Source organism: Mandrillus leucophaeus, unplaced genomic scaffold (genome assembly GCF_000951045.1).
Source record: "Mandrillus leucophaeus isolate KB7577 unplaced genomic scaffold, Mleu.le_1.0 Scaffold21, whole genome shotgun sequence".
Lineage (NCBI taxonomy): Eukaryota > Metazoa > Chordata > Mammalia > Primates > Cercopithecidae > Mandrillus > Mandrillus leucophaeus.
In genome coordinates, this window is record NW_012102143.1 from 2,287,639 (window position 1) to 2,300,546 (window position 12,908).

Here is a 12,908-nt window from a genome sequence, read left to right on the forward strand (position 1 = left end):
GGGAGCCCCTTGAATGTGGCAAGAGCACCCTCCCAGGCACGTTCCACCCTCATCCTGGGCTCATCAGAAGGGTGCTTAGGAGGCACACAGTTTTAAGGGGGTTGGAGGAATAGTTCAGAGGCTGAGATGTTGCACCCACAGCTGAGAATCCCTTTCTAGTGCTCTGTGTCCTCACAAATCCCCAGAAGTCGTCCTCCCCTGGGGAGTCATCAAGCCCTTACAGACCTGCCCTCTCTGTGCCATCCTGCATATGCCACCCTTGAGCTAGGTGTCCCTCTAATGGATGCATCTATTCACTGCCTGTCCCATGGGTTCTGTCCAAAGGTGGAATCTGTTATCAATGTGGACTTCTAATGGGGGTAACTTCCTGCCTAAGGGAAGCCTCAGCCTCACCAGCAATGGCAGACACAGCCAGGCATGTAGACAGAGAGGAAGTGAGATGGAAAGTGTGCCCAGCCCAGAGAGCCTGCCTACATCATCCTGGGGTGACCAGGACAAGGAAGCATCAGCAATCTTGCGAGCACACGAAGGAGTGACTTTCTGGAGCAGGACGAGCCTCATGGGCATGAGACCGTTGTGAGTGCTCAGGGTCTCTCCCTTAGAAAGGCACACATTTAATTCTCCGCCTTGAAATTTGACCTAGGGCCCCCACAAATTCTGCAGCCCGTTCTGTTCTGGAGGAACCATTCTTATCAGAACTTGGTGCTGGATTGACTTGGAGAAAAGCCTGATCATAACCTTCAGGATGAAATAAAGGCCTGGATGAATGGACACCTTAGTCTCTAAGCAGACTTGCAGAAGACTGGAGCCTTCAGCATTCAGAAGAGGAATTCAGACTGTGCAAGATCTGAGGCCAGGCTCCAACTCCCCCTGGTCCCTTGGTGAGCAGGGAGCTCCCTGAACCCCTGTGGGTCCTTGCTAGGGTTGTCTTTCCCATGTGTGCTTTAGAAAGCAGCACATCTTATCCCATGGGATAGATGGAGAATTCTCAACAAAACCTTCCCAAGAATCCGATCATCACATCTTGAGCTCAGCCTTCCTGTAGCTTTTTAAAATATTGCCAGCCACTTCATAGAGAGTCCTCTTTCATCCTTGCAAGAAACATCCTTGTGTGAAAAAAGACCAAGACCAGATAGCCAGCCTCCCCAGTCCCTGCTAGAGAAAGCTGGCTTAGCAATGTTGTACCTTTTTTGGATGTGCTGTGTTACTCATATATGAGAAGAAAGAGTTTTAAGAGTTAGCAAATAGGGTCACATCCAGCAGCGAACATGTGGTTGGGGACTAGGGCAGTGGTGACTCCTCAGACCCCAGCTGCAGCCTGATAAACGTGGTTAACAGAGAAGTAGGAGGCAGTGACATGAAATGGGTGTTCACAGCCTTGTGTTGGGAATTGAATGAGAAACAAGAGCTTGAACTTGGATGTTCCCCAGAGTGAGCGCAGGGTCAGATGAGTTTTTCAAGATAGGGGTGATCGGTCTTTCCCAGGGTGGGGCCCATAATGAAAGGCAATGATAGATTAACGAACAGGTAATAAGTAACTGGAGGAGGGCACTCTGTCTTCCAATTACATGATGATTTGCTAGGTGGCTCAGTGACAAGGTAATTAAGGTGAAGGAAACAAATGTAGGAGGCACAGCGTGGGGTGGACAGTCAGCTGTTGATAGCTTCTGCTGAGATGGCCACAGGACTCCAGGTTCCCCTGCCACAGCTGGCCACAGGACTGCTGCTCCTCCTCAGTGTCCAGCCCTGGGCTGAGAGTGGGAAGGTGCTGGTGGTGCCCACTGATGGCAGCCACTGGCTCAGCATGCGGGATGCCGTGCGGAAGCTCCATGCCAGAGGCCACCAGGCAGTGGTCCTCAGCCCGGAGGTGAATATGCACATCAAAGAAGAGAACTTTTTCACCCTGACAACCTATGCCATTCCATGGACCCAGGATGAATTTGATCGTCTTGTGCTGGGCCACACTCAATGGTTCTTTGAAACAGAACATCTTCTGAAGAGATATTCTAGAAGTATGGCAATTATGAACAATATGTCTTTGGTCTTTCATAGGTCTTGTGTGGAGCTACTGCATAATGAGGCTCTGATCAGGCACCTGAATGCTACTTCCTTTGATGTGCTGTTAACAGACCCGGTTAACCTCTGTGGGGTGGTGCTAGCTAAGTACCTGTCGATTCCTACTGTGTTTTTTTTGAGGAACATTCCATGTGACTTAGACTTTAAGGGCACACAGTGTCCAAATCCTTACTCCTATATTCCTAAGTTACTAACAACCAATTCAGACCACATGACATTCCTGCAAAGGGTCAAGAACATGCTCTACCCTCTGGCCCTGTCCTACATTTGCCATGCTGTTTCTGTTCCTTATGCAAGCCTTGCCTCTGAGCTTTTTCAGAGAGAGGTGTCAGTGGTGGATCTTCTCAGCCACGCATCCGTGTGGCTGTTCCGATCGGACTTTGTGATGGACTACCCCAGGCCAATCATGCCCAACATGGTCTTCATTGGAGGCATCAACTGTGCCAACAGGAAGCCACTATCTCAGGTCTGTGTTGGTGCCTTCATCCAATGAAAGTGCCAGGCAAAACACTTTTTAAAAAATGTATTTACTTACAAGTGCTTCCATATCTACTTATCTTTCTAAAGATTTTATTTTTGCTTCTTTGTTGTAACAGTCTTCAGTGAGATAAACTGTTGAGGGGACTAGTGTATTTCAGGTTTTCAGTGGTCACTGAGAGGAAGAAGAGGTACGGATAAGGGTCTATCAAAGGATGGGCAAGGACTGCTGTGACTCACGGACACTGTTTGTAAAGGCACCGTCTTCATGGTTGTGCATGTCCTTCAGTTGGGGAGGAGCAGGGACACTACATTCGGAACTGATCCATCCTGGGGTTTTGGCTTGCCTGATTTTCAGTGGAAAGATGATGCAACAGTAAATTATAATTGTTGGCATGATAATTTTTCGTGGTCCCGTCTTGCCAAAGATAGAGAGGTGACCACAGGAGACCTAAGCACTCACAGGAAGTAGAAGTGTCAAAGAGGTTGACTCAGTTCAGTGGAAGTGGGACAGTGAAGGTGGGATGAATGTCTGTGATCAGAGAATGAAACATGGAGTTCAGTTTCCAGAGAGGGATCTGTACTGACAGAAGATTTTCTGACCAGGAGTTGGGGGTCTGGTGTATGATGTGGGGACATCATAGAGTTGGGAAGGTACAGTGATGGTTGCATGTCAAAAGGGCCTTCTTCTACTTGTAATGCTAAAATTATCGAGAGAGGGTGGAAGGGACTAGGGAGGAGATAAGACTGTGAACCTATAAGCCCAGTGAAGCTGGGACCAGTGATGAATGGACATCTGTCCAAGAAGGAAAGGGTTTCTCTGGAGGGGCTGAGCACATCACCAAACCCACCGTATCCCACTCCAAGTTTCTATAGTGAGATCTATTCTTTTTCCAAAAATGTCAGAGGCAGCTTTCATTAACCCAGAGTATTTGGGTTTCATTGAGATAGTACTTTGGGATCTGAGAAACCAAATTCACACACCAATGAGTTTGGTTCTGAATCCATTGAGAGAGCCATCCTTTTTTTTTTTTTTCTCTTGAGACTGAGTCTCACCCTGTAGCCCAGGCTGGAGGGCAGTGGCCCCATCTCAGCTCACTGCAGCCCCACCTCCCAGGTTTAAGAGATTTTCCTGCCTCAGCCTCCTGAGTAGCTGGGACTACAGGCACATGCCACCACTCCTGGCTATTTTTTTTTTTTTTTTTTACTAGAGACGAGGTTTTGCCATGTTAGCCAGGCTGGTCTTGAACTCCTGACCTCATGTGATCTGCCTGCCTCAGCCTCCCAAAGTGCTTGGATTACAGGTATGAGCCACCGTACCCAGCGAGGGAACCATCTTTCTTGTGAGAGAACTGAGCCCTTTTTTGTCATATTCACTGAATTTATATGAACTTCCATGAGTTTAGGTCCTTTGTATTCTTATTTCTGTACTTCTTTTTATTAGTGTAGGTATTATTGCAAAGGACACTAAACTTTATTTTTGTTTTTGATCAAACCACAAGGTATTTGTTCTACTGGTTTTCTTTTCCCCTTGTGCAATGTAGTTACTGAGCTGTAAAAAATATATATGTTCTTTAGATTTGTAAAAATGTAGAAAATTAGGAAGACATTTGAATAGTGACTGTGGCTCTTTTCTTCTGGTTTTTCACTATGAATATGTTCTTTAGACTGAACTGCACTGGCTCAAATCTTCCCTCTCATTTTTCTAGCTATGTGACCTAGGACAGGTACCCTAACCATTGTGGTTTTAATATTGTTATAGAGAGCACCCAATAAATATTATGTGTTATCAATATTATTATTATTTTAGTTTTATTGCATTTATTTTAAGCTGAATTTATTCCAGAGCCAGAGGCATTTTTTTTCTTCAGTTTCTTCTGGGATATCTTTTTCTCCTGTGCAACCTCATCCTCAGGTTTAGGAACAATTTGTTCCTTATCAGTAAAAATCATCTTGATATGGCAGTGGGGGTCATGTAAGGGTTAATCCAATAATGAGCTCTGCAAGACCCATGGCTCATTTGGATGCTTTGTTTACTTGGATATGCTTAATGATGAGAGAATCTGCACCTAAATCCTGACATTCAGCATTATGCTTTGCATTTTGAAGCATGCGCATCTAAAATCCAGCACCCTATTTGGGCCACCGACCCTGTGTCCAGCCCCACTGTTCGGCCCTGGGCACGTTGCCGGCCCCTCCATTGCAACATTGAAATGGTACACACTGCTTCCGTAAAGTGACAACTTTCAGACACTTGGTGGCTCTTTGTATATGCATATGCTTGATGGCCTGGGTAGTTTCATGAATGTCCTTTAAGTGAACAGGAAAACTGAAACCCCTTGATTTGCATGATTTTGTGGTGTTTCTGGGTCAAGTGAATAAAGAAGAATTTTCACAGATCACCTTAGGCCTCTTAGAGGAAGAACTGTCATCATCATTACTAGAGTTTAAAAGACTCCTGCAGAACAAGGTGTTTCACCTGGAGACCTTTGCCACGTTCATGCCAATTTACTGAGTGCATGATAGATCATTTACACCAAAATCTTTATCATGTATTACCTGTGATAGGCATGCCATTATCATTTTTATTACATTAATTTCCCTGTTATTTTGTCACCCTTACTCACTTGGTTTGGTTGACCCTTAGATTTGAAATTTTTCTGCAAATATCCAAGACCACAGTCAAAATCTTATGCTTTTTCTCCCTCTCTTTCTCCTTGATTTAAAGTTTATGATAGGTTGAATTATTTGATTGGTCCTCTTAAAGAAATAACTGTGGAATTTGTATATTCTTTTTACTGTTTCATTTTCTGTTTCATTAATTGCAGCTTATTTTTGCCTTAATGATTTCATCCTAGTTTCTTTTGGTTAATTTGTAGCTGCTTTTGTAACTGCGTTAGAGGAATGTTACGTTTCTTTACATTTGATTTTCCTTAATGAAATATTGAGGGCTCTGAGTAAAACTTTTTCTGTGTCCCTCAGGTTTTGGTAAAAATTGCTGTTCTTGTCACTGCTTTTAGATAATTTAAATATCAGTTTTAAAATTTCTCCTTTGATGCAGTGACTGTCTGTAAGTCTGTTTCCTAATTCTGATATCGTTAATAATTTTGTAGTCATCTCCTTCTTATTTTTTCTGGTTATTTTGGATTATAATAAGAATGTTTCTTGTGAAGACACTACTTAAAAAAATTCTTAATAGGTTACCTTGACGGTCTAATGCAGAATTGTCCAATAGAAATATAATGTAAGCCACATACATAATTTAAACTTTTCTGGTGGGCATGTTAGAAACCAGCAAAAAAGAAACCGCTGAAATTAATTTGAATAATGCATTTTATTTAGCCAGATGTATCCCAAATATTATCCTTTCAACATGTATTCAGTATGAGATTATGACTTAACTATTTGATATAGTTTTATTCTTGTTAAGTCTTCAGAATCTAGCGTATGTCTGACACAGCATATCTCCATTTGGAATAGCCACATTTCTAGTGCTCCGTAGTCCTATGCAGTTAGTGACAACAATATGGTCAATGTTTATAAATGTTCCATGGACACAACTACAATTCTAGCTTTTGGATTTTTTTTTTTTGTGGGACTGAGTCTCGCTCTGTCGCAGGTTGGAGTGCAGTGGCGCGATCTCAACTCACTGCAAGCTCTGCCTCCCGGGTTCATGCCATTCTCCTGCCTCAGCCTCCCGAGTAGCTGGGCCTACAGGCACCAGGACGGTATCAATCTCCTGACCTCGTGATCCACCCATCTCGGCCTCCCAAAGTGCTGGGATTACAGGCTTGAGCCACCCCACCCGGCCTTTTCTTCTTTTTTGATAATGAGTCTCACTCTGTTTCCCAGGCTGGAGTGCAGTGGTGGAATCTCGGCTCATTGCAACTTCTACCTCCCACGTTCAACTGATTCTCCTGCCTCAGCCTCCCAAGTAGCTGGGACTACAGGTGCACAGCACCATGCTCAGCTATTTTTTTAATTTTTAAAAATTTTTTGTGGAGATGGGCTTTCATCATGTTGGCCAGACTGGTCTCAAACTCCTGACCTCTAGTGATTCACTAGCCTCGACCTCCCAAAGTGCTGGGATTACAGGCGTGTGCCACCACACTGGGCCAATTTTTCTATCTTTTAAATGACGCTCTACTGATCCTGCCCAATTCTGGGAAGAATGTCTTTTAAAAAATCCCCTTACATAACAAATTCTGCTCCAGTTATATTTTGGTACTTGAATAGTTTTTGCTTTATACGTAGTGATTAGATCGGTGCATGTAGGTTTGAGACTTGTATTTTCTTCACATAGTTTGCTGTTATCATTAAATAATAACCCTTAAAATCCGTTTTATCTGATACCAATATTGCTACTCCTATGTTATTTTTTTAAATTCTCCATCTCTTTTCATTTAAAAATGATTTGTGTGCAGGTGGGTTGCTCATACCTGTAATTTCAACTCTTTGCGAGACTGAGGCAGGAGGATTGTTTGAACCCAGAAGTCTGAGAGCAGCCTGGGCAACATGCTGAGACTCCATCTCTACAGAAAACCAAAAAATTATCCAGTTGCGATGACACATGCCTGTGGTCCCAGCCACTCAGTAGACTGAGGCAGGAGGATCACGTGATCTCAGGAGGTGGAAGCTGCAGTGTGCCATGTTCATGCCACCTCACTCCAGCCTGAGTGACAGAGCGAGGCCCCATTTCAAAAAAATAAAAATTTCTTTGGCATGTGGAAATCTTGTTTAAAAAGTTTAGAAAACATTTTTTAAAACTCCAATATGAAAAGCTGGGTGCGGTGGCATGCGCCTGTGGTCCCAGCTACTTGGGAGGCTTAGGTGGGAGGATCACTGAACTCGGGAGTTTCAGTACCTGTGTTTTTTTTTAAATTATTTATTTATTTAAAACACAACAAAAATCAAAATTGCTTCAATCTCGTAGTTTCTTTTGATGTCGGCATTCTGATTCTGTCTGTTCTTAATCTTGTTCTTTCTGCTGAATGTAAGCTCATATTAACAGAAATTTCCTTTTTCCTTATTCATTTTGGAATTTCATGGTACTTTTCCATTTTTAGGGCGATGCAGTGCAGCGTCTTCAAGTCTCCCACTCTTACACCTGTCTCTTTCACTTGTAAGAGCCCTTGTGATTACATTGTCCCACCCAGACATCCAGGATGATCTCTCCAACTCAAAACTCTTAATTTAACCAGATCTGTGAAGTCTCTTCCATCTGTAATGGAACATATTCCCAGGTTTGAGGAACTACAATGTAGATACTTTCGTGGGGCTGTGATTCTGCCTACCACAGACACTAAGCTTAAAGTGAAACCCACGTCGTATTCAAAGCTAGGAGATTTTCCTCTATTTGGCCATTTAAATTTTTCTTCCTGTCTTCCATAGAGTTCTATTCTCCAGCCTTCAGAGCTATCAGCTTACCATTCAATTATCTCCTTTTCTCCTGATCTTCCTTTTTTAATTTTTAAAAAACAATACCTTTCAAAGAGCAAAAGTTTTAGATTTTGGTGAGGTTCATTCTAGCAAGTTTTACCATTTGTAGTTTTTGTACCCTAAGGAATCTTTGTCTTCTCCAAGATGTGAAGATTTGTTTCTGTCTTCTCTTACAAATGTTAAAGGATTCCAGTTTGTATGTTTAGCTCTGTGAGATTGGCAGAGGGGAACAAGACCACACAGGTCAGGCTTTCGGGATGGCTTTTTCTGTCTCTGGACTTTGCTGGGGTGACCTCACTGACACCCATGGCTTCAACCACCACATATGCTGATGGCTCCAAGTCTATCTGTGCAGCCCAGACCCCTCTTCATCTCCAGACCCTGGAAGCTGATGCCCTGGGCAGCTCCTCCTGTTTCCCAGGCACCAGGAGCTCCTCCCTCCCCATAGTTCTGCTCTCCTCAGGGCCCCCTAGGTCTCTGGAGTACCACCATCTTCCAAGGTACATGGGCCTCCCCAGAGTCTGGGAGTCCCAGACATGTGACAAGAATCAGATGACTTCACTGTCTAAATAAAACACCACTACTTGGAGGTAGAACACAGGAGCCCATGAATGTGGGAAGAGCACCCTCCCAAGCGTGTTCCACCCCTCACCTGGGCTCACCAGGAGGGTGCTTAGGAGGCATATAGTTTTAAGGGGGTTGGAGGAATAGTTCAGAGGCTGAGATGTTGCACCCACAGCTGAGAATCCGTTTCTAGTGCTCTATGTCCTTACAACTCCCCAGGAATCATCCTCTACTGGAGAGTTCCTAAAGCTCTTGCAGACCCGCCTTCTCTGTTCCATCCTGAGTGTGCTGCCCTTGAGCTGGATATCCCCCTGGTAGATGCTTCCATTCACTGCCTGTCCCATGGGTTCTGTCCAAGGGTGGAATATGTTATGAATGTGGACTTCTCATGGGAGTAACTTTCTCCCTAAGGGAAGCCTCAGTCTCACCAGCAATGGCAGACACAGCCAGGCAAGAAGACACAGAGGCAGTGAGATAGAAAGTGCACACCCCAGAGAGCCTGCCCACATCATCCTGAGGCGACTAGGACAAGGAGGCATCAGCAATCTTCGAGCACATGCAGGAGTGACTTTCTGGAGCAGGACGAGCCTCATGGGCATGAGACCCTTGTGAGTGCTCAGGGTATCTCCCTTAGAAAGGCACACATTTAATTCTCCATCTTGAAATTTGACCTAGGGCCCCCACAAATTGTGCAGCCCGTTCTGTTCTGGAGGAACCATTCTTATCAGAACTTGGTGCTAGATTGACTTGGAGAAAACCCTGACCATAACCTTCAGGATGAAATAAAGGCCTGGGTGAATGGACACTTTAGTCTCTAAGCAGACTTGCAGAAGACTGGAGCCTTCAGCATTCAGAAGAGAAATTCAGACTTTGCAAGATCTGAGGCCAGGCTCCAGTTAACCCGGGTCCCTTGGTGAGCAGGGAGCTCCCTGAACCCACCGTGGGTCCTTGCTAGGGTTGTCTTTCCCATGTGTGCTTTAGACAGCAGCACATCTTATCCCATGGTGTAGATGGAGAATTCTCAACAAAGCTTTCCCAAGAATCCGATCATCACATCTTGAGCTCAGCCTCCCTGCAGCTTTTTATATATTGACAGCCACTTCAGAGAGAGTCCTCTTTGATCCTTACAATAAATATCCTGCTGCAAAAAATGACCAAAACCAAATAGCCAGCCTCCCCAGTCCCTGCTAGAGAAAGTTTGCTTAGCAATGTTGTCTGTTTCTTGGATGTGCTGTGTTACTTATACAGGAGAAGAAAGAGTTTTAAGGGTTAGCAAATAGGGTCATCCAGCTGAGAGCATATGATTAGGGACCAGGGCAATGTTGACTCCTCAGACCTCAGCTGCAGCCTGATAAACGTGGTTAACAGAGAAGTAGGAGGCAGTGACATGAAATGGGTGTTCACAGCCTTGTGTTGGGAATTGGATAAGAAACAAGAGCGTAAACTTGGATGTTCCCCAGAGCGAGCGCAGGGTCAGATGACTTTTTCAAGATAGGCATGATTGGTCTTTTCCAGTGTGGGGCCCACAGTGAAAAACAATGATAGATTAATGGTTAATAATTAACTGGAGGAGGGCACTCTGTCTTCCAATTGCGTGTTGATTTGCTAGGTGGCTCAGTGACAAGGTAATTAAGATGAAGAAAGCAAAGGTAGGATGCACAGCGTGGGGTGGACAGTCAGTTGTCAGTGGCTTCTGCTGAAATGGCCGCAGGACTCCAGGTTCCCCTGACGCGATTGGCCAGAGGACTGCTGCTCCTCCTCAGTGTCCAGCCCTGGGCTGAGAGTGGAAAGGTGCTGGTGGTGCCCATTGATGGCAGCCACTGGCTCAGCATGCGGGAGGCCGTGCGGGAGCTCCATGCCAGAGGCCACCAGGCGGTGGTCCTCACTCCGGAGGTGAAAATGCACGTCAAAGAAGAGAACTTTTTCACCCTGACAACCTATGCCATTCCATGGACCCAGGATGAATTTGATGGTTTTGTGCTGGGCCACACTCAACTGTGCTTTAAAACAGGATATTTTCTGAAGAAATTTTTCAGAAGTATGGCAATTTTGAACAATATATCTTTGGTCTTTCATAGGTCTTGTGTGGAGCTACTGCATAATGAGACCTAATGAGGCACCTGAATGCTACTTCCTTTGATGTGGTGTTAACAGACCCCGTTAACCTCTGTGGGGTGGTGCTGGCTAAGTACCTGTCGATTCCTGCTGTGTTTTTTTTGAGGTACATTCTATGTGATTTAGACTTTAAGGGCACACAGTGTCCAAACCCTTCCTCCTATATTCCTAGATTACTAACAACCAATTCAGACCACATGACATTCCTGCAAAGGGTCAAGAACATGCTCTATCCTCTGGCCCTGTCCTACATTTGCCATGCTGTTTTTGCTCCTTATGCAAGCCTTGCCTCTGAGCTTTTTCAGAGAGAGGTGTCAGTGGTGGATCTTCTCAGCCATGCATCCGTGTGGCTGTTCCGAGGGGACTTTGTGATGGACTACCCCAGGCCGATCATGCCCAATGTGGTCTTCATTGGGGGCATCAACTGTGCCAACAGGAAGCCACTATCTCAGGTCTGTGTTGGTGCCTTCATCCAATCAAAGTGCCAGGCAAAACACTTTTTTAAAAAATGTGTTTACTTACAATTGCTTCCATATCTACTTATCTTTCCAAAGATTTCATTTCTGCTTCTCATTGTCATAATAGCCTTCAGTGAGGTAAACTGTTAAGTGGTCTCTAGTAGTGTATTTCAGGTTTTAAATGGTCACTGCAAGGAAGAAGAAGTAGACAAGAATGTTTGTCAAAGGATGGACAAGGACTAGTGTGACTCATGGAGACTGTTGGTTTGTGAAAGCACCATCTTCATGGTTGTGCATGTCCTTCAGCTGGGCAGGAATAGGGACACTACGTTTGGAACCGATCCATCCTGGATTTTTTGCTTGTGTGATTTTCAGGGGAAAGATGATGCAACAGCAAATTACAATTGTTGACATAATAATTTTTAGTGGTCCTGTCTTGCGAAAGATAGAGAGGTGACCACAGGAGACCTAAGCACTCAAAGGAAGTAGAAGTGTCAAAGAGGTTGACTCAGTTCAGTGGAAGTGGTGCAATTAAGTTGGGATGGATGTCTGTGATTAGAGAATGACACATGAAATTCAGTTTCCAGACAGGGATCTGTGCTGACAAAAGATTTTCTGGTCCGGATTTGGGGTCTGGTGCATTAGGTGGGGACATCTCAGAGTTTGGTAGGCACAGTGATGGTTGCATCTCAAATAAGTCTTCTACTTGTAATGCTGAAATTATCAAGAAATGGCGGAAGGGCCTGGGGAGGAGATAAGACTGTGTATCTATAAGCCCAGTAAAGCTGTGGACAGTGATGAATGGACATGTGTCCAAGAAGGGAAGCGTTTCTCAGGAGAGGCTCATCACATCACCAAATCCACCCTATCCCACTCCATGTTTCTATAAAGGGATCTACTCCTTTACCAAACATTTCACAGGCAGCCTTCATTAATCCAGAATATTTGGGTTTCATTGAAATGGTACTCTGGGAGCTGAATATTGTTTCTTTTTCCTTGGTGTGCCATGTACGCTGTGAGAGAATTCAGCCTTTTTATGTCATATTCACCGAATGTATATGAACTTCCATGACTTTAGATCCCTTTGTATTCTTATTTCCGTACTTCTTTTTATTAACATAGGTATTATTGCGAAAGACTCTAAGCTTCATTTTTCTTTTTGATCAAACCACATGATGATTTTTTCATTGGTGGTTTTCCCCCTTATGCAATGTAATTATTCAATTATAAAATATGTATTTATTAGGTTTGTAAAATTGTTGAAAAGTGGGATGGCATTTAAATAGTGACTGTTGCCCTTTTCTTGCAGTTTCTCTTCCTTTCTTTCTTTTTTATTATTATACTTTAAGTTCTAGGGTACATGTGCACAACGTGCAGGTTTGATACATAGGTATACATGGGCCGTGTTGGTTTGCTGCACCTATCAACTCGTCATTCACATTAGGTATTTTTCCTGATGCTATCCCTCCCCGAGTTCCCCACCCCCAAACAGGCCCTAGTGTGTGATGTTCCCTGGCCTGTGTCGAGTGTTCTCATTGTTCAATTCCCACCTATGAGTGAGAACATGCAGTGTTTGGTTTTCTGTCCATGTGATAGTTTGCTGAGAATGATGGTTTCCAGCTTCATCCATGTCCCTGCAAAGGACATGAACTCATCCTTTTTTATGGCTACATAGTATTCCATAGTGTATATATGCCACATTTTCTTAATCCAGTCTATCATTGATGGACATTTGGGTTGGTTCCAGGTCTTTGCTATTGTGAATAGTGCCACAATAAA

At 44.2% G+C, this 12,908-nt stretch overlaps 2 protein-coding genes and 1 pseudogene across 9 annotated transcripts in view; all 3 read left to right on the top strand.

Moving 5' to 3' along the window:
* Window positions 1–12,908, top strand: part of LOC105539813 (UDP-glucuronosyltransferase 1-8) — a 175,354-nt gene that overhangs the window by 109,865 nt on the left and 52,581 nt on the right. The gene's annotated exons all lie outside the window — the stretch shown is intronic.
* LOC105539818 lies at window positions 1,626–3,454 on the top strand (annotated as a pseudogene). Its single transcript, XR_001006107.1, has one exon. The product of XR_001006107.1 is annotated as a UDP-glucuronosyltransferase 1-3 pseudogene (transcript).
* Window positions 10,245–12,908, top strand: part of LOC105539817 (UDP-glucuronosyltransferase 1-3-like) — an 11,452-nt gene continuing 8,788 nt past the window's right edge. The window contains 2 exon segments of the mRNA XM_011980271.1: window positions 10,245–10,663; window positions 10,666–11,123. Coding sequence (XP_011835661.1) covers window positions 10,258–10,663; window positions 10,666–11,123 — 864 coding nt within the window. The 5' untranslated portion in view covers window positions 10,245–10,257.